Here is a 22,146-nt window from a genome sequence, read left to right as displayed (position 1 = left end):
AGAGGCTACTCTGGCCCTTCTTGTACACAGCTTCTGTGTTGGTCACGCCACTCAAGTCTGTCATCCAGGTGCACCCATCAATAGTAACAGGGACCAGTGCAGGCTTTGTCTTCCTAAAGTCCATCACCATCTCCTTTGTCTCACTGATGCTGAGTTGCAGATGATTCAGCTTGCACCATTTGACGAAGTCCTCCACCAGAGCCTGGTATTTATCCTCCAGTCCTCCCTTTATACACCCAACTATTGCTGAGTCATCAGAGAATTTCTGCTGATGACATGAGTCAGTGTTATATCTAAAGTCCAAGGTATACAGGATGAACGGGAAGGGAGCCAGTACAGTCCCCAGTGCTGCTTATGGCCACATCTGACACAGGGCTCTGAAGCTGCACAAGCTGTGGTCTGCCAGTCGGGTAGTCCATTATCCAGGATACAGTGGAAGTGCCAATCTGCATTGAACAGAGCTTTTCCCCCAGCGACAAGGGCTGTATGGAATTGAATGCACTTGAGAAATCAAAAACATAATCCTCATAGTGCAGGCCTGCTTATCCAAATGGGAGTAGGCTCTGTTCAGCAGGTAGATGACAGCATCGTTGACTCCAGTGTGCTCTGGGTAGGCAAACTGCAGAGGATCCAGGGCTGTTCTGACCAGGGGTCAGAGGTGAGCCAGGACCAACCTCTCTAGGGTCTTCATGATGTGTGAGGTTAATGCCACTAGATGGACTTTTGTTTGGCCCTTCTTGGGTACTGGGACCACACACGATGTTTACAAGACAGTTAGGACATGTTCCAGGCTGAGACTCAGATTAGAAGTGTGCGGGAGAATTCCACACAGCTGCGTAGCTCACTCCTTCGGGACCTTGGGGTTCCCACTATCCGGTCCCAATACTTTGCCGTGTCTGAATTTCCCCAGAGCCCTTCCCACCTGCTCAGTAGTGAAGGTGAGTCCATGATGACTGGGGAGTTGGTGGAAGGTGGGGTTAGGTGGAGGGCAAGATTGGGACGATAGCAGTTGTGGAGGTGTGGATGGTAGGTGCAGGTCAAGGAGGGAATGTAGACAGTGGCAGCCTGTGTTGAACTGGAGGGGTGAGGAGGGTAGGCATTGTGCTGAGGGAGCATTGGTTGCCTCGGCATCTGGGCAGGTGTGCTGAGGGGAGTGAGAACAGTAGGGCAATTGTCAAACCTATTGAAGAATTGGTTTAACTCATTAGCCCACTCACGGCCGCATTCTGAGGCTCTACAGCTAGGCTGATTGAAACCAGTGATGTTCTTCATGCCGCTCCACACCTCCCGTGTGCTACTCTGCCCAAGCTTGTTCTCCAGCTCTCCCCTGTATTCCTCTTTAACCACCATGATCTTCACCTTTAGCCCCCTCTGCACGTGTTTCAATTCCTCCCTGTCTCCTGATCTAAAGGCTCTCCTTTTGTACTTGAGAAGAGCCTTTAGATCACTGGTGACCAGTGGTTTGTTGTTAGGAAAACAGTCAACAGTCCTTGATGGTAGTTCACACAGAAGTTGATGTAGCCATTGATGCAATCAGTAAGTCCATTAATGTCCTCCCCATAAGTTTCACAAAGCATGTCCCAGTCAGTAGCCTCAAAGCAGCCCTTCAAGGCCTCGAAGGTCACTGGAGACCATTCCTTTACTATCTTGGTGGTCGCTAGCTGTTGCTGTAGTTTGTATGTTCTTCCTGTGACTACGTGGGTACTCCAGTTTCCTCACACATTCCAAAGAGGTTACGGTAAGGCTATTGAGTCGTGGGAATGCTGTGTTGGTGCTGGAAGCATGGCGACTCTAGTGGGCTGACCCAGCACAATTCTTGAACTGTGGTGGTTGTTGATAAAAAATGGCACATTTCGCTATGTGTTTGGATGTTTCAATGTACATGTGAAAAATAAAGGTCATCACTACAGCTAATCTATCAAAGCAAAACACACAAACTGCTGGAGGAACTCAGCAGGTCAGGCAGCATCTATTAAAAAAAAAAGAGTAAACCGTTGATGTTTCAGGCTGAGACTCTTCTTCAGGACTAGATTTCTGTCAAAGAAATCTGACGTGCCCTGCTCCTCCTGCAGGGATCTACATGATCTCACGTCTATACTTGACGAAGGCCTCCTGTTTTCTCCCTCATAGGACCTTAATAGCACTCAGGAACAAGGGTTCCCTAGTCATGCCAGGTTTATTCTTCACTCTAACAGGAGCATGCTGTTAGAGTGAAGACTTCTCCCTGTTTCATTTTTTAAAAAAACCTCCTCGTCAGATGTCCCTTAAATGCAAATTTGCCATGATTCACCAGCATTTTGATGCATCCAGTATTCTATCACTTTGTCGGTTTGCAAAAATACCCTGATTGTCTTAAACAGAAGAATTTCTTCAGCTTTTCTTCTGTACGAGATGATAAGATATAGGAGCAGAATTAGACCAATTAGGCAGAATTAGTCTACTGAGTGTGCTCCAATGTTTCATCACGTCTGCAGCCTGGAAAAGGGTTTGGCATTTTCTAATTACTTTTGTTTGTGCTGTATATTAGTGCTGGGTAATGAAATACTTTAGCCACTCATTGTCAGTGAAACATATTATCATGTCAGAGATGGGATGCAACATCTGATGTTGCAACATGTTTTGAAATTTCAGGGACTTGCAATGTGGTTACTATCTTGCTTGGAAAACGTGATAGAAGAAATCTGAGAATATGTGATTGATCTTTGGGAAAAAAGAAGAAAATGATCTTTGAAAAAGATTCCATTGGAGACAATAGACATGTTCACATCAGTTCATGTAAAGGCAAATTAGATATTTCTTTATCAAAAGTAACATGGGGAAGAAGAGAAGTAATTTGTAAATTCACAAAGTTCTCTATCACTGGAGGCATATTTTGTTCATTTATGGATGGTTGAAGTTTGATCATTATTGAAAGTCTAAATTTCAATTACAGTGGATTCCTGTTAATTGGGACAGATCGGGACCAGTACTTTTTGATCCAATTAAGCTGCTGTTCCAATTATACAATGTTTCATAGAAATAGTTGAAAAGGTATTAAAAAAAAGGTCAAAAAACTACCTTTTAACTGAGTAGTCTATAATGTAATTTCATGAAATATAGAACATATTGGAACACTACTAATATTACTGTAGTACTATAAAACTGTGTAATAGTTACCGACAGAGGAATTCGAGTATATGCTGACATAGTACGCAATTGGTAAACTACACATTCTTAGCTCTTTAAAGCATCAAAGTTTAATGCTTTCCCCAATAAGCAACAATTTTTTTTTATCAGTTCATGACAACACAATACAGTTATGCAATCCATTGCTTTCTTTGAACCTGATAGTGTTGTGTGTTAGTGGCAATTAGGAACTGTCCAGCGTGGCTTGAATTTTTTTTAAAAAACTGTTTCATTGGCATTGTAGATATCATCAGCACAACATTTTTGAAGCAAGTTGGGGAGTTTTGTAGAATTCCATGTTTCTGCACTTACGGCATCAGCACTACCTTTCTCGCTGTGTCTTTTCTTGACTTTAATGTGGAGCCAACATTTCCATTGAGACAACCAACCATCTGTTGCTTTAAAATCTTCACAACTCAGCTTCTTACCTAGCTCTTCTGACGTTTTTTTGCATTAGCACATCTTGTCCCGTTACAATGAGAAATCATTGACTGAGGGTCTCTTCAACACCTGGAGCCTTATCTTCACACTTTAGTTTTTGGGATGTTCTTTGTTATCCCTCGCGTTATCCACCCTTCCTGCAGTTTATCTTGCTGATGTATCAAGTGTGCAATTGTAGATTTCAGCACTCCAGTTATCTCTGCAGCTGACAATGAGTGGTGTTAAATGGATGGCATTTAGCTGGGTCCAGCATGGTGATTTTTTTTTGGCTAGTGTCAAATCTTTTTGTCGCAAGGGTTCAAAATACTTTTAACAAAAAACAGGCAACACACCTCAAAGTTGCTGGTGAATGCAGCAGGCCAGGCAGCATCTCTAGGAAGAGGTACAGTCGACGTTTCAGGCCGAGACCCTTAGTCAGGACTGACGTTTCAGGCCAAGATCCCTCGTCAGGACTGTACTCTCTGTACTCTGACTGTACCTCTTCCTAGAGATGCTGCCTGGTTTGAGCTGTGTTGCTTGAATTTCCAGCATCTGCAGAATTCCTCGTGTTTGCGTTTAACAAAAAACGCTGCTTTTTGAATCAGCATCTGTCAGTCCAAATGGAGAACGTAGCGCAAGCACATGTAACTGACATAACTGTTCGCTCTGAGCACGGTGTAGCATCTTACGCAAATACACGAGACTGACCGTCTCTTGTCACAGTTAAGTGGCATAGTGTCCCAAAGAAACTAAGGGATTCCTAGCCATTTTCTTAATCTGTTTTTGTTCTTTCAGAGTTGTCCCAAATAAGCTGCTACCCTGATTAACCAATGACCCAATTAATTGGAATCCACTGTGTTGTTAATATCTTAACAAAATTATGTATATTGACAAAAAAAGTTTTGATTTTACAGTTCCATATTAGTGTTATGCCAACACTAAGCCAACCAATCCCCTTACCTATAAGTTCTATATCTTGCTATCCTGAGTAAAGTTCAAAGTAAAATCTATTTCATAGTATATATGTCGCCGCATACAAAGCTGAGAATCCTTTTCATTGGGCATAAGTATTCTTCCTGATTTGCCTTTTTGATACTTTAGTCACCAGCTTGTAATATGCCTTTAATCTTGTCTCTGGGAAGTGATTACCAAAAATATGTAGGTTAGATGAGATTGTTTTTCTACCTAAAACTTCCTTTATTCCTGTGAGGCAAAGAAATATTGAAATCCTGGAAAAGAATGTGCTGGCAAGTTCATTTGACATCACCACTTAATCGTGTAAAGCCAACACCCTTTATCTTGAAGCATATCAGTGACAGTTTGAGGAGTGCTGAACTGCTCTTAATGTACTGTAGGGTGTAAATCATCAGAAACTCTCCATATTCACCATTATTCTTTGGTCAGCCTGTGTCTCACAAAACCAGTTCCTTTACTTTGTCTCCACACCCTTTCAAACACTGTCTTTTATTTATATACTTTCTTCAATGAAGTTTTTTTTTCAGGCTCATTTGGCAATCCCACCGTTTTCATCCACTCTTGTTGTGTGGTCAGATCACCGTGCAGAATGGTAATGAGGAATAATTGTTAGCTTGCCAAGTTCCTGAAGTCATCATTTATCTGGAACTGTCCAAGAGATAATTTTCAACTGGTTTGTCCACTATCCAAAAATGAGTCAAGTCTATTGTAAGTTTCCTTTTATTGAAAACATGATATAAAGTGTAACGTAAGCAACAGCAGAAAGTGCATCAGAAATAATTGGCAAAATCAAATCACAATGCTGCAAACATGCATCAATTGCTTGAGTCAGACTATGTAATACATCTCACAATAAAAGTGGTGATCTTGGCATCCTTACAGATTTAGGTGACCTCTTTACTATGATGTGTCTGCAGTCCTATGAAACGAGTGACAAATTAATCTTCCTTCGATGTTCTTTGTGGTGACTGTGAATGAAGTCACTGGAGAGACTCTGAAACTGGTGATATGGAGGTCTTTATTCAGCAAAACAAGAAGCAGGCATCAGACTGGAGACACTCTTGGAAGAAGAGGCCTCCTAAACTCAAAGTACATCGCTTTTTTATACCCTTCAGATCAATGGTAACTCAATACAGTTTCAATGGCTACGATGGCATTGTCATAGTCATAGTCATACTTTATTGATCCTGGGGGAAATTGGTTTTCTTTACAGTTGCACCATAAATAATAAACAGTAATAGAACCATAAATAGTTAAATAGTAATATGTAAATTATGCCAGAAAATTATGAAATAAGTCCAGGACCAGCCTATCGGCTCAGGGTGTCTGACCCTCCAAGGGAGGAGTTTACTCATAGTTGGGTTGACAGTGTTTCATTTAGGTTGTATATAATTTTAAAACACTTAAATCTTCGTACGGACACACTGAACACCCTAGATTGAATGTTAATTGCCATTCTGTCTCTAGCTGCATTCATGCATATGCAGACATCTCAGGTGAATGAGTGTTTCCTGGTTTGCAATCAACCCCAGTCTCAGCTCCAGGAAGACCATTGTTCAGAGCTGCATTTTAAATTCAATTTACAGTTCACGTTCAGATCTGAAGACTGGTTGCTGTTGAGTTTATCTCCAGAATATACCCTAACACTCTTTCACTATACTCTTTACAAAATTTTTACCTTCCAGTTCTGATTGAGTTCTCTTCTCAAAGTAAGATCCATCGTGGCTCCTCACAGGCAGCCATGACACAAAGAACCCATTAAGAAACGAAAGAAGACTGTCAAACACCCAATGTTCAGAAAGAAAAGAAAACCAAATCCTGCAAACAATAAAGCAAGCAAGCGAACAGCATTTAAAGCTGAAGTTCACAACACCAGGCATCACTGCAGATGATTCAGAAGGCCTTAGTCCAGCACAGAGTTGAACAAAGCCCGTGGAGCAGTGATCAAAACTGGCCCATCTCTCGCCTCCCGAATCTGACCATTTCAATCTGGCCGGTGCTTAAGTTGTCTAAACTTGGGTTGTTCCTTGCCCTCTGGCTTGGACTCCGTCATCTCAATAAAGCCAGTACCTGACCACTCCAATTCGGTTCGGCTCTTAAATCGATTAAATCTCAGATCTTTCCACTCTTCTCCTCGCCCTGCCAACGCTGCATCGAATTACCTTACCTTTCCAATTTGACCTTTCTAAAAGGGATGGAAAATGCTCATATTTTTAACATTAAAAAATCAGGATGAGAAGAAATGGAGTTCTCAGAAACTGGGGAAAGCAGTCACTGTGAATTATTTTGGTTATGTGGGAGTATGGAATGATGTCTCAATATTATAACTCTTGTATGGAGGAAAATGGAGTTACTGAATCAAAGAATAAACTTGAGCTGGTTGTCTCCTAGTTATTCTGTTCTTTCATATAACTACATAGCTTTTGGTTTTTGTCTCTATTTATACCACTATTGACTGAAGGTGTGTTTCCTGAATTGTTGATCCATTTCTGTTTGTGAACTTACAGATTTCACAAAATGAGTACTCCCCCATGCATTGTATTAACTTTTTACACCAACTTTATGTGTACTCTCAAATCACAGACCCTCCTTGCTCTTATTAATCACTTGTATATAGGTAAACTTTTTTTTAGCCATTCTTTAATTAGGACAGTAGAAATGTGTTTTTACATTCCTTCAGTGCATTTCTACAATGTGAATCAAATGTTGCAGGAACCTCCCTGTCCTAATTAAGACAGGCATGGGGTAGGCATGTCTGTGGCAGTTAAATCATGGTGAACGGGATGCCGTCAGCAAAAAGTTCAGTCATCTTGCAAGGCTATGCCTTCCAAATGCAACATACCACCATTGCGACCAAGATCCTTTGATATTTTACAGTGAACTACCCCTCTCATCACTTATCCCACAGCTGTCTCAATTGGGATTCTTCTCCTAGACAGCGTGCGCTGCCATTATGTACCCTTATACAATGAGCAAAAAGTCTCATGCCCACATCTCACTGTGTGTACACTACCATACCATTCAACCGTGGCAGGCATGACAGCGAAACATTTTCATTAATACCCATCTCCTTCTTGCAGGAGAAGGTGCCATAGAGCTGAAGTTGACATGCAGGGGCAGGTGTGGCTGCATCCCTCTGCAGGAATGATGCAGACCATCAGTGAGGTGCCATTGCAGAATCTATGACCCACGATAGAGCTGAAACCAAGAAAAGGTGACAGTATCCTCATACATACTTCATCTTGAGTCCCTCTATCCATTAATTCCACACTTTTCTGATTTAAAAGCTGCTGATGGTGTAAACCTGTTATTCTTAACTTTCCTTCACCCCTTTGCCATGTCACTATTCTTGTGGCTTTCGGACAATCAGAAATTGCATGTGGTCAGATGATGGTAAAGTGCAATTTGACATTCATTTATCAGCTTTTGTTATCGGCTCGGTCCCTTGGACAGTGTAGCGTAGAGGTTAATTTCTGGGATCTGCATGTAACATGTTGATTATATCCAAGAAGAGCCCAAGACGTGGCGGGGGAAAGAATGGCCAGGTGCTAGATCCTGGAAAGTGATGTAGCAAACACCTTCTGCAGAAGGTACAAATGAAGACTTCATTGTGGCAGACCACAGAAGGAGGCTAATAGATCTAGCTCAACGAAATTTTCAGTCCATGGCAGGTGTGTTAGAAAGTCTGTTATGTTTCAGTCCATGGCAGCGTCAATCATAGAAAGTCTTTGAATTAATCCACACCAATGTACCGATGGCGTAGAAATCTATCAGCATATTTGTGCGCACAACAATGCTGCAGCATCTGATGGCAGCTGTTCTGTTTCCACTGAAGCAAGCACAAGCAGAAACCATTTGATACCTGAATCCTTGAATATTAGTAACGTAAATAATTGCCTGTATAGTTGGGTTACGTTGTATAGAATGACTGGGGGCTGATAGTGGTTCACCACTATCTTCTCAGTATGACTGCTGAAGCACTACTTGAGGTACGAGGTAGAGTTGGCCAGCTTGCAAACCTGCACTGTTTTACACTGACCGTTGTTAGGGCACCCACTATCTCCTCATTGCCTATTGCCTGTAGCCTTGCAGCTGCCCACTAAGCTGCTGCTATCCACAAGAAGTGATTACAATCTGAAGTTGGTGTCACTAAGCCCAAGTCTGCCAACAGTTTCCTTCACCGTGAGTTGGCAGCTTCCCAGCAGCTATGCTGCAGTTCATGAGGTAGCACTGACAATACAGGGAGGGCAATGGTATGTGGGTGGCAGAAATTACAGACAAGCTTTTTGTAAGTTATTTATCATGCATTGGATATAACTTTGATTTGGAATTTGTATTTTTATTGCAATTGCATTGCTAAGAAGAGGACAGCTGACTATTGTGGACTTGGATATGTTCGAGCAGGAAATAAAAACCCATTTGGCAAGTACCAGACCTCCACCAAACCTGAGCTTTGCCAAGTACTAAGCTTAGAACACTCAGGGCTGTGCTACACTACATTCTCTATGGCAAAATTTCATTTGTTAAGTGTTTTCAGTTGACTTTTTTAACAAATGCTTTTCCTTTCTTATTCATTGATACTTTATACTTTATTGTCGCCAAACAATTGATACTGGAACGTACAATCATCACAGCGATATTTGATTCTGCGCTTCCTGCTCCCTGGATTACAAATCGATAGTAAATATTAAAAATTTAAATTATAAATCATAAATAGAAAATAGAAAAATGGAAAGTAAGGTAGTGCAAAAAAAACCGAGAGGCAGATCCGGATATTTGGAGGGCATGGCCCAGATCCGGGGCAGGATCCGTTCAGCAGTCTTATCACAGTTGGAAAAAAGCTGTTCCCAAATCTGGTCTTACGAGTCTTCAAGCTCCTGAGCCTTCTCCCGGAGGGAAGAAGGACGGAAAGTGTGTTGGCTGGGTGGGCCGTGTCCTTGATTACCCTGGCAGCACTGCTCCGACAGCATGCAGTGTAAAGTGAGTCCAAGGACGGAAGATCGGTTTGTGTGATGTGCTGCGCCGTGTTCACGATCTTCTGCAGCTTCTTCTGGTCTTGGACAGGACAACTTCCATACCAGGTTGTGATGCACCCTAGAAGAATGCTTTCTACGGTGCATCTATAAAAATTAGTGAGGGTTTTAGGGGACAGGCCAAATTTCTTTAGTTTTCTCAGGAAGTAAAAGTGCTGGTGGGCCTTCTTGGCAGTGGACTCTGCTTGGTTGGACCAAGTCAGGTCATTTGTGATATTGACCCCGAGGAACTTAAAGCTTTTGACCTGTTCCACTTGCGCACCACCAATGTAAATTGGGTCGTGCGGTCCGCTACTCGTTCTGAAGACAACAACCAATTTCTTTGTCTTGCTGACGTTGAGGGATAGGTTATTGTCTTTGCACCATGCCACCAGGTTCTTAATTTCCTCTTTGTACTCAAACTCATCATTACCTGAGATATGGCCTACAATTGTGTCATCAGCAAACTTATATATTGAGTTCGATGGAAACTTGGCTACACAATCATGGGTGTACAGTGAGTACAGCAGGGGGCTGAGTACACAGCCTTATGGGACACCGGTGCTCAGAGTGATTGTAGAGGAGAGCTTGTCCCCTGTTTTTACAGCCTGGGTCCTGTCTGTGAGGAAGTTGAAGATCCAGCTGCAGATCTGAGTGCTAAGGCCCAGGTTCCGTAGCTTAGGAATCAGCTTATTTGGAATGATGGTATTAAAGGCAGAGCTGTAGTCAATGAACAGGAGCCTTACATATGCGTCTTTATTCTCCAGGTGTTCTAAGGAGGAGTGTAGGGCCAGAGAGATGGCACCTGCCATTGACCTGTTGCTCCGGTAGGTGAATTGCAAAGTGTCGAGGTTGACCGGTAGGCTGTGGTTGATGTGTGCCATAACCAATCTCTCGAAGCACTTCATAGCAATTGATGTCAGAGCCACAGGTTGATAGTCATTCAGGCATGCCACCTTGCTCTTCTACGGCACTGGGATTACCGTTACCTTCTTAAAACACGAGGGGATCTTATTCTGAAGCAAGGAGCAGTTGAAGATGTCAGCAAACACTCCAGCTAGCTCGCTTGCACAGGCCTGGAGAACCCGTCCCGGGACGCCACCTGGGCCCCTCGCCTTCTTTGGATTTATCTTCAGGAAGGCCCTTCTAACGTCCTCCTCGGTGACGATGAATCTTGATCCCATCAGGTCCAGTTCATCCGGTGGGGGCGGGATGCTCCTCTTCTGTTCGAATCTTGCGTAGAATACGTTAAGTTCGTCAGGAAGAGAAGCGCCACATTTATTGATATTCCCAGCCTTCTCTTTGCGCCCAGTGATCTCATTTAGACCCTGCCATAGTCTACTGGCGTCCCTCTGGTTAGCCTGGGCTTCCAACTTGGCTCGATATTGCCTCTTGGCGCCCTTAATGGCTTTCCGGAGTTCACGCCTGGATTCCATGTAGCGACTGGTATCCTCGGACCTAAAAGCCGCAGCTCTAGCCTTTAAAAGGGACTTGACCTCATAATTCATACAAGGTTTCTGGTTAGGGAATACCCAGATCGTCTTGTGAGACACACAGTCTTCTGTGCATTTCCAAACAATGTCCGTGACAGCTGAGGCATACTCATCGAGGTTAGCTGCTGAGTCCTTGAATACTAACCAGTCTACCAATTCAAAGCAGTCACGGAGGACCTCATCCGTTTCCTCTGTCCAACGCGACATTACTTTTGACACGGTGACCTCCCGGTTCAGTTTCTGTTTGTAAGCCAGGAGGAGGAGTACGGCCTGATGGTCTGATTTTCCGAAGTGAGGTCGTGGGATGGAATGGTAGGCATCCCTGACTGCTGTGTAGCGGTGGTCAAGTATATTCAGGCCTCTAGTGGGGCAGGAGACATGTTGATATAACTTTGGCAGCGCCTTTCTGAGGTTGATATAGTGTGGAACAGGTTCTTCCAGTCCAATGACCTGCACCACCCAGTAACCCCCAGTTTAAATGTAGCCTAATCACGGGGCAATTTACAATGACCAATTAACCTTCTATTCAGTACATCCTTTGGACTGTGGGAGAAACGGAAAGAATCTACAAACTTCAGAATTTTTACAAAAAGGAATATTTTAAAATTTTTTAATGTAAATTAAACTTGGAATTACATAAGATTTGTTTGTAGAGTTACAAAGACAGAGTTTTAAACACTGTTTTAGCCTAGCATGATTTTTTAAATCCCCCATTATTTATTTGTGTTCTACAGAAATGGCATTTGGACTGCTTGGGAGCTATGGCATTCAGTTATTCCGAGCTGCCTTGCTGTTAGGTCAGATCAGAGCTGATCTATATTTCAGCTTTTTTTATTTACAGGAGAATCATATCCCTTATTGACATTGTCTGACCTAATAATTCTGTTATTTTCATGTGGCAAGTTTAATCTTCATGCATGATCGCTTACTTTCTGAATCCATTTGATGGAATTGTTTATTGGATACTTGTTTGAAAATGGAAATGGGAGATATAATGGTGTTTATTGTACCTTTTTTTTAGAGATACGTCTTGGTAACAGGCCCTTCTGACCCAGGGAGTTTGCACCACCTAATTATACCCATGTGACCAGTTGGCTTACTAACTTATACTCTACATCTTCGTGATGTGGGGGGAATTGGAGAACCTGGAGGAAGCCCACATGGTCATGAGGAGAACATTAAAACCCCTTACAGGCAGCGGTGGGAACTGAGCGCAGGTCCCTGGCATTGTAATAACATTAGGCTTACCACTATGCTACTGAGCTGCCTCTGATGGTATTTGAATTATCCTGACATCCCATCTGATTTTCGACTTTCCTCATCAACCATGGGAGCAGAAGTTTTACCTGGAAGCAGTTGTAGAAGCTTATTCTTTTTCCAGAGGCATGGATGGGTTTGCTTAATTCAGTTCACTCGTTCTTGTAACTTGCACCGTCCCCTGGAACTAGGCTGAATGTTATGGCAACGTTCACATCGTACCATAGATGGTGTTTCCAGATGGAAGCCAAAATGCTTGTTTCTAGACCAAGAGCACTTATGTAATGTTAGCTTTGCAAAACACTGAAGGGCTGACTTAAACCCGCATTGGTAAGATGAGAAGTAGGGTAGGTCATTTGCTCCTTGAGCCTGCTCCCCTGTGCTTGATCATCTACATCAAACATATTCCTACACTAATACCTCATTACAGAATGGCCACAGCACTGAGGAAGAGTGTTTTGCCATGCATTTGTTTGAGCCAACCAAGTTAGTTTCATTCCCTGGCTCTTCTCCCATACTCTTGAAGTTTTGTTTTTATTAAAGTACTACTTCTTGCATCAATGAAAAGTGCTTGTGTTTGTTCATAAATCCTTCGTAAGGCACCCTTCATAATTTTGAACACTTCTGTGAATATTTTCTAACGAGCAGTCCTAGCTTCTCCAGACCATCCATGAAATTGAAGTTTTTTTTCCTGTTCTTCAATCCAGTAAATCTGCCTTGCACATTTTCTAGCTTCTTCATTCTTTTTGAAGTATAGGGCTCAGAAAATGATCCACTAGACCAGTTCGGCCAAACAGAGTTGAAGCATAATTTCTTTGTTGTAGTTCATGTTTATTGTTACTTTCATAAATAGGTTATAAATGCCCTGAAAATTAGCTTTCGCTAATGATACCACTTTATAATATTTTGTGCTGTTGTTTATAAACCCTAGGGTCATATCTGTCTTTTAGCCATAATGAATTTGTCTTGCTGTCTTTATATATGCTGGCATGCCTGTCACTGCAGCTTTTTTAGGAACGCATGCTACATAACGTCTTAAATTTTCCTGGGTTTTGCCAGCGGATCTGCAGGGAGCCGACAGCATTGACACACACAAGTGATAGTAAGTGTAAGGTACTCCGATAAACATGCAAGTGCAAAACTTGATGAGCTCTGCCGACCATTTCGCAACAGAACCTTGCTATTGAGTTCTGCATGGTTCCCACAGGGTGCTGGATACCCCGTCATTTGCACTGGGGACCTTAGAGCTGATTGATTTAAGTGGAAATTGTATGGTTTCAAGAAAAGAAGGTAAGATATGAGTATGTTTGATTTTTTAAAAATTATTTATCTGTCATTATATTTTTAATATTTTAATTCTGTTTCCTTCAATCTAAATGTGCTTTAAGTATTTCTGAAATGCTTCTGTTGTTGCATTAGCGATAATATTTTATATCCGGCTTGTATTTGGTTGTTTTGAGAACTATACATGTAGCACTAGTCTCGTCAGTAAGTCTTCTCCTATAATTAGACTTGACCAGGTTTGTCACTGAAAACAATAACTCACTTGAGTATTTGTGGAATTGCTGAACTAGGTACAGGATTTACGATTAAAATCACAGAATATCCAGTGTTCACTCATATATAGCAGAAGAAAAAATGAAAGCACAGCAAATCCAATGCCAACTAGCCCAACCATTTACTATCGAAATACTGATGTGTACACCAGGTCTGTGAGGATTTCAAAATGTATCATCCAAATTCACATGTTCTGCCAACTGTCTAGCTGTTGACAAGCTGGTATGAGACATTTCCTGTGAAAACATCGCATTGTTCTTGGGTTGTAAAAACAAAATCATTCACCACTTCATTTGGCAGTAAAGATAATTATAGTGTTTCTTTTTATGATGGGCGGGGTTTGAGGAATCAGGGGTCAGCATTGCAAGCCACATGCCTACAAACTTTTTATACATACCATCTCAGGCACACATAGGTTTGCCATCCCAGCAGCTCTACTCCATGCTCCTTCATTCTTTCAACATGCAAACATTTTTTATACTGTGTTTTGAGCGTATTCAGTGACTGAACATACACAGCCTTCCAGGTGAGGAATTCCAAAGATTCAGAACCCTTTGTGTAACGATATTTCTCCTTATCCCAATCCAGATGGCAAATTTGTTAAGTACATGAAATTCTGCAGGTGCCAGTCCTGATGAAGGGCCTCAGCCTGAAACATCGATTTTTTAAAAATTCATTTCCATAGATACTGCCTGACCTGCTGAGTTCCTCCAGCATCTTATGTGGCCAATTTCTTATTCTGAGAAAGCAATCCTCTTCTAGATATGCAGACTGGAACCAGCTCCTAGCATCTATTCCATCATGTCTTAAAAGAGCATCTCCTATTCCGGTTATGTGTAGGATGATCTAGAGCAGGTTTGCTCCATCTTATCATTAATAGAAAACTTATCCATTCCAAGAATTGTTTTAATGAGCCAATGTTGCAGTCTGTCTAAGACTAGTAAATCCTTGCAAGAGTATGAAGATCAAAGCTGTAGGTAGTTTGATTCGTTATTTTAATTCATTGAAGTAGAGATTTTTTAAAAATTTGCTTGCTGTACTTGTACATTAGCTTTCTCTGATTTGCTTTGAAGGACCCAAGGATGTTTTCATCATTAAAATTTCTCCGTTCATCAGCATTCCAGATAAAATTATTATTTATTAAAATATTTCTTACCGAAGAGAATGACTTTGTTCACATTGTATTATGTTTGTCATAATATTGGCATACAGGCATCCCCAGGTTATGAGCATCCAACTTAATTCAAAAGTCCATTGTGTTTTTTCCAACGAGCAGCAAAACTAGTTTCCTCGCACACTCCATATTTTTATTATCAGTCTTGTATGCCTTTGATGCTATCTGTGCAGGAATAGTTACTGTATTTGTTTTTATGTGTATTTTCAAATTTCTGAATGCCTGTAAAACAGAATCTGTTAGCCAGGACAGACTGTATAATTTTTCAGGATCAAGATGAAGCTCCATTGTACTCCTCTGGTTGTATTGTCAGTAAATTTGGATGCACTACAGCAATCTGTGCATCAGTTCATTGTTATTCTTAATGATGATTCAATAATTATAGCCAGCCAGGCCAAAAATAACTCAGTTATTCTGAACCTTATCATTGAGTAATCCCAGTAAATGCATTGCCTCAATTGCAAGTCCATAGCTGATTTGAATAATTACAAGTTCAAAAAAAGCTAACAAATTTATGAAAAATAAACCATGTTTCATAACTCAGAGTTCAACATAAACTATATATGTCACCACACACTACCCTGAGTTTCATTTTCTTGTGGGCATTCACAGTAGATACAAATAAGCTCAATAGAATCAATGGAAAAACTACACAGAAATATTGGCAAGCAACCAATGTGTAAAACACAACAAATTGTGCAAATGCAAAAAAGGAAAACAAAATAATAAAAATAACTGAAAAAGTAATAAAAACTATTGAGAACATGAGTTGTAGACTCCTTGAAAATGAGCTCATAGGTTGTGGAAACAGTTCAGTGTTGGGGGTGAGTGAAGTTATCCACTCTGCTTCAGGAGCCTGATGGTTAAGGGGTAGTAACTGTTCCTGAACATGGTGGCGAGGGTCCTAATGCTCCGGTACCTCCTTCCTGGTGGCAGCAGCAAGAAGAGAGCATGGATGGTGGGGGTCCTTGATGATAGATGCTGCTTTCCTGTGACAATGCTATTGTAAATGTGTTCAGTAGGTGGGAGGGCTTTACTTGTAATGGACTGGGCTGTATCCATTATTTTTTGTAGGCTTTTCCTTTTAAGGGCATGGTGTTTTCATACCAGGCCATGATGCAGCCAGTCAGCATACTCTCCACCATGCATTTATACAAGTTTGTCTAAGTTTTAGATTACATGCCAGATCTTTGTAAACTTCAGAGAAAATGGAGGTGCTGTTATGTCTTCATTACAATGGCACTTGCATGGTGGACCCAGGGCAGATCTTCTGAAATGTTGGGGAATTTAAAGTTACTGGCGCTCTCTACCTCTGATGTCCTGATGAGGACTTGCTCATGGATTACTGGTTTCCTCTTCATCAGTGTTCAGTTTCCCTATCCTTAATGACTTCCTCTTCCCTTATTGATAACTTTGTATGCTACAGATATTAGGCTATCTCTTCTGCATTTATTTTCTCTCCTTCCTTTTTTGAATACTGTAGCTGGGCCATGGTTGTTAATATGCAAATATGTTTTATACCTTGGAAGATCATAATGAAATATCCATTATCTGTTGCTAAGTCTGGGATACGGCCATCAAGGCTGAGGAGTGCCAGTGCTTTCAAACATACTTCAAGAATTTATTTAACTTCCTCATTCTCACCAGTAGTTCAGTTCTTTATTATGTCCAGAATTTATTTTTCTGTGTTTTCTACCATCAAGACAACCACAAAAAAATGTTAAATATTTCTGTGTTTCTTTATTCACCATTGTAATTTTTCAAGTCTGCAATAAGATAGTGTTTAGTTTTTCCACAAAAACTTTGGAATCTTGTATTCTGTTTCCTTCATCAATTTCTTACTCACTCTTTGTTGATTTGTAAAGTCAAATTGAGCTTCTTGGAGTAAACTGATTTTTTGTGACAATTGGTATAATGCATTAAGGAGTGAATTGAAGTTTCTCCTGTCTTGTCTTGCAGTTTACCTGCTAAGCTGATCAACGGGGGCATTGCAGGGTTAATTGGTGTCACCTGTGTCTTTCCCATCGACTTAGCGAAAACACGGCTTCAGAACCAGCAGAATGGCCAACGGTTGTACAATAGCATGTAAGTATAGCAAAAAGTTCTTCCTCCTTTTATTCACACCCATGGTCATAAAGTTGATGTTTTTGAAAAATATTCTCATTCTTAGAAATAAAAAAAAAGCTCAGAAATATAAAATAAAAGCAGAGAATGCTGGAATTGCCAGAAGGTCAGGCAGCATATGTGAAGAGGGAAACGTTTAACGTTTCCAGTTATTGACCTTTTCACTGGTATTTTATTACAGCTTTGAAAGGTCATGGTTCTGAAACATTTAATTCTGTTTTTTTCTCTTCACAAATACTGACTGATGCTGAGTGTCAAGTAATTTGTGTTTTTGAGGTTATTTTGAGATGTCTCTGAAAAACCAGTATGATATTGCACAGGGCTTAATTCATGGTAACTATAATATCCTTTACTGCTGTCTCTGACATGTGTTGTATATTAGCTAGGCCACCTATTGCACATTTCACCTAATTTTAATTTATGTTACTTTCATTATGAATAAAAAAAAGAGGACCTTTTTAAAATTGAAATAATGCTCAGATTTTCAACTATCATCCAAAGTCAAATTGAGCTGCTTAGAATTTTGAGTTACAGATTATACCCTTATCAAAGTCACCTACAACTTCATGATAGTTGTGGTTGGTTACATTGCATCAAGATTTTATGTTCCTCATAATCCCTTTCTCTGAATTCACTGCTTCAGCTGGATTCCAGCTCAACACAAGTACTCCACACTTTGAGCGATACCAGATGATGATGAGATGCTCAAAATGTACAAGGTTTCTCATTCCCATTGACATCACAGTATTGAAGAAATGCAAGTAGGAAAACTCAGGCATGCTGAAATGATGAGTTCTTGAAATGTTGTCATTGTAAAATGTAGGTTGCAACCTTTATCCTGTAGGGAAAGTGCTATTCATCAAAATATTTGCAGATCATTAGCCGACGTCTGTAGCTGTATGAAAGTACCAGTGACACCCATCCCCCGGCAATGCATTCTCACTCCTGCTGCACCTGAACTTGACTGTAAACTTGCTGTTGCGTAGTAGCATGCACATGGATCAGTGAAATTACCTTTCCTCCTTTCTTCCTTCTGCAGTGAAGGGATATTGAATATTTTTAGCATTTAATGTAGGTGAGCAAGAGACTAAACCAGATTTCTGATCATGGACATATGACGTGAAATTTGTTGTTTTGCGATAACAGTGCAAAAAGAAAAAAATCTCTAAATTACAAAATAAGTAGTGTAAACTAATAAATGATGAAGTTGTGAACATGGATCCATGGACCATTCAGAAATCTGAATGGTAGAGAGGAAGAAGCTGGGAATAATTTGGAAGATGTGTAGCTCGGGTGGTTGACGGTTGGATTGAGGTGTTCTCTGAACTTGGCAATGTACTTGCAAACATTTAGTCACCATGAGAGGAGTCATTGTCAGAGCTCTGTTGATTATAATGATACTGTCTCAGTGCATCTGTAATGATAATGCTAACAGTAGTAATGTCTTATTGACCCAAAGATCTTTACTGAAGCCAAGAATTGAAACCATGCTCATATCATGCGTCAACACTTACAGTGACTTTCTTTTTAATAGCTGAGCTATTAATTGTCATCTTACCAATAGCATAGAGGGAACTTGTTATTACAGTTCCCTATCTTATCCTCCTTAACTTTGACAGTGCCCTCTAACCAGTCCCTTTAACTTCCTACAATAGAGCTCGTTCATTTTACATATGTAAATTGTACCTGAAAATTTCAGCTCTTAAGCCTGCTCTGTATAAATCCTTGTCAAGTTCCTTTCAGAAATTTAAGGTGATAACATTGTAGGGCCCACCAGTTGGTTTAGCTTGTCACTCGTCTCAGTTGAAGGAGATTGGTGAGCAAAAATACCTGGTGTCATTTGATATTAGTTGCAGTTACTAGGTTAGTATTACTGATAATGCAGTGAATACCATATGCTTTTAATGAAGTAGCCAACTGGCCTGTTAGGTTTATACTGGTTCTCCATTTGTTTCTCCTTCTTCACTTCCCTGTGTCCTTGCATTTTGTATTCTCTTGCACTGATGCCCATCAACAGCCCTTTGATTCTTTTTTTGCCATTAACCTATAAGAAGGGGGTAACTCGCAAGAGCTGGGTATCTTAACTATGTGTCCTTGTGAAAGCAGAACACCCGATGACAATCCACAGTGTGACAGAGCAAGTGTCCAAACTCTGCACGCCTAGCACCTATGATCAAGTTTGAGGCTGGGCTGCTGGGACTAAAGGACAGCAGTACTTCAGCCGCACCACCCCTGGCCTTTTCTGCTGTTTGCAGAGCCAACAATTTTAGCTTCATTTGATGTCAGTTTTCAGTAAAAGTAATTGGAAAAGCAAATTTGTAGGATCCCAGATCCTGCAAGTTCACAACTCTAATCGTAAAAGTAAGAAATATTGCTTTTGATAGTTACCTTTCAAAGCAAATCACTCTGTGATTAGTTGTTTCATATCACTCTCCTCCTTGCATTCTTTCTATTTCAAACCTTCCTTTTCAGGGGAAAGAAAAGTTTCATGCAAACTAATTAACTATGAGCTTGATTCTGCATTATGGAATAGTACTAGAATAAGGCATTGCTACTAACTTGTGTAAGTAAACAAATAGTTCCAAGAAGGAAATAAAAATATACTTTTGTCATTCAGGGGGAATAAAAATATGCTTTTGTCATTCAGGGTAGCCTCACAATCATTTGTAGCAACTGTCAGAATATGATCCCTGCCCCAGGCAGGGAAAGGAACAGATTTGTTGTATGAGGTGGTAAATTATATTATGAGTGCCTTCAGGGTTCCTCCAGGCCAATGTTAGCAAATGCCTGCAGTTTGAAGCAAGTTACCTGGAAATCTCGATCATCCTCGGTCACAGTGTGAGAATGCAGAGCTTTGATGCAGAAGGATTTGGTTTTCCAGCAGCACGTTTCACAAAAGGCCAGTGCGCTGGTGAAGAAACTAGTTAGGAAAGATAACAGCATTTTTGTTTTGGGTCAATTCCTCTTGCAATACCAAAGTGAGGTGGTTATGTTTGTGTTATATGGGGCATTGGTGAGTCGTTATCTGGGATACTGTACAGAATTGCCTTTTCTTATTTACAGAAGAATATTAAATTTTGGAAACAGATAGAGAAGATCTATTTGCCTATTCGGATGGTTTGTTTTCTGAGGAAATGGTAGGGCTGAGCTCGTAATCAGTGACATTTCAGAGTGTGAATAGGGCCTTAACTGAAGCAGATATGGTCCCATGGGGTCTTGATACTATGGATATTTGAATGAATTGTGGGAGAAACCTAGAAATGGAGATCGCTCAAAGGTCACCAATTTAAGGGATGATAAGACATTATCAACACAAGAAAGTCTGCAGACACTGGAAATCCAAAACAACATGCACAAAATGCTGGAGGAACTCAGCAGGTCAGGCAGCACCTGTGGAAATGAATAAACAGACGACATTTCGGGCCAAGACCCTTCTTCAGGACTGGAAAAGATAGGACAATTATGTTTCTCTTCAGATTCTGAGCCTTTGGAATCCTCTTCCTCAGAGGGCCATGAAAGTAGAGACTGTTAATATGTTTAAGGCAGAGGTGAATTGAAATTAAGTTCATTGCTTGCTCATGCTGTTTATGTGCCACTCTGTTGTTAGATCTTAAACACAAGGAAATCTGCAGATGCTGAAAATCTAAAGCCACAGACACAAAATGCTCAGCAGTTTAGGCAGCATCTTTGGAAGAGAGTAAACATCGACATTTTGGGCTGAGACGCATGTTAGATTTTGTTACTGTAATAACTGTAGGTATTCTCCTGCATTTAGAACTAATTATTCCTGGAAAGAAAAATCATCATCTATTTAACACTGAGGCAGAAGCTATCTTTATGTTACCTATCACTCACTTATCCAAATTCTTTCATTCAAAATGGAAGGTTGCAGGAATTAAGGAAATGCAGAAAATGAAATCACAAATAGTCTCATCATAAGGTGCTTATTAATTCATGTATGTTAACCATCTCTCCAAATTAATCTTCAATTTCATGTTTCCTGAATAAAATAGGATGTTGTTCTAAATAGTTTGGGATTCACACTCCCTGCAGTCATTATTGGTACAGGATCATTCATCCCCAAGCTAAGGTGCACCTCTTCCAAAAATGAATCTGAATAAATCAGTTTGTGGAAGGCGAACAGGTGTGGAATTATGAAAAAGAAGATAATATACAAAGCGATACACACAAAGTGCTGGAGGAACTCAACAGGTCAGGCAAAATTCAGGGACAGGAGCAGTCGACATTTTGGGCTGAGGCATTTCCTCAGGATTGGAAAGGAAGGGGGAAGGTGCCGGAATAAAAAGGTAGAGAGAGGGGAAGGAGGACGAGCTGGAAAGTGATAGGTGAAGCCAGGTGAGTGGCAAAGGTAAAAGGTTGGAGAGGAAGGAATCTGGTAGGAGGGGAGAGTGGACCATAGGAGAAAGGGAAGGAGAAGGGGCACCAGTGGAAGGTGATAGGCAGGTGAAAAAAGGGAATTGAAGAGGGGAGGGGGAGTGAATTTTTTAACAGGAAGGTGAAATTGATATCCATGTCATCAGGTTGGAGGGTATCCAGAAAGAATATAAGATGTTGCTCCTCCACCCTGAGGGTGACCTCATTGTGGCACAAGAGGAGGCTATGGACTGACACGTTGGGGTGGGAATGGGAATGAATTTGTTTGGTCACCAGGAAGTTTGGCTGATGGAGTGGAGGTGCTTGACCAAGGGGTGGTAGATATATTGAATTTACTGAAAGGAGCAGTTGAGATTATTAGGTTAGGAAGCTACATAAACATATCAAACAATTAATGCACAAGTTCTGATAAGATCTGATCAAGTGTGGTAATATCGGTCCACACGAAGCGTAAACGTATACAGATCTGTTGGGCAAAATGGCCTGTGTCTGTAGTATGTACACCTTGTTATTGTATGTGGTAACAATGAAAGGAAGGCTTCATCATGATTAAAAAGGAATACACTAATCTGCA

The 22,146-nt window shown here is 40.9% G+C and overlaps 1 protein-coding gene across 2 annotated transcripts in view; it reads left to right on the top strand.

Moving 5' to 3' along the window:
- The window catches only part of slc25a22a (solute carrier family 25 member 22a), a 169,752-nt gene that overhangs the window by 75,204 nt on the left and 72,402 nt on the right, over positions 1 to 22,146 (top strand). For both annotated transcript variants that reach the window (XM_063062156.1, XM_063062157.1), the window contains exon 3: positions 17,013 to 17,138. In XM_063062156.1, coding sequence (XP_062918226.1) covers positions 17,013 to 17,138 — 126 coding nt within the window. The remainder of the gene's footprint in view (positions 1 to 17,012; positions 17,139 to 22,146) is intronic.

The sequence above is a fragment of the Mobula hypostoma genome, chromosome 11 (assembly GCF_963921235.1).
Source record: "Mobula hypostoma chromosome 11, sMobHyp1.1, whole genome shotgun sequence".
In the NCBI taxonomy this organism is placed as follows: domain Eukaryota; kingdom Metazoa; phylum Chordata; class Chondrichthyes; order Myliobatiformes; family Myliobatidae; genus Mobula; species Mobula hypostoma.
The sequence above is the reverse complement of the archived record's forward strand: the minus strand, read 5'-3'. Positions and strand labels throughout refer to the sequence as shown.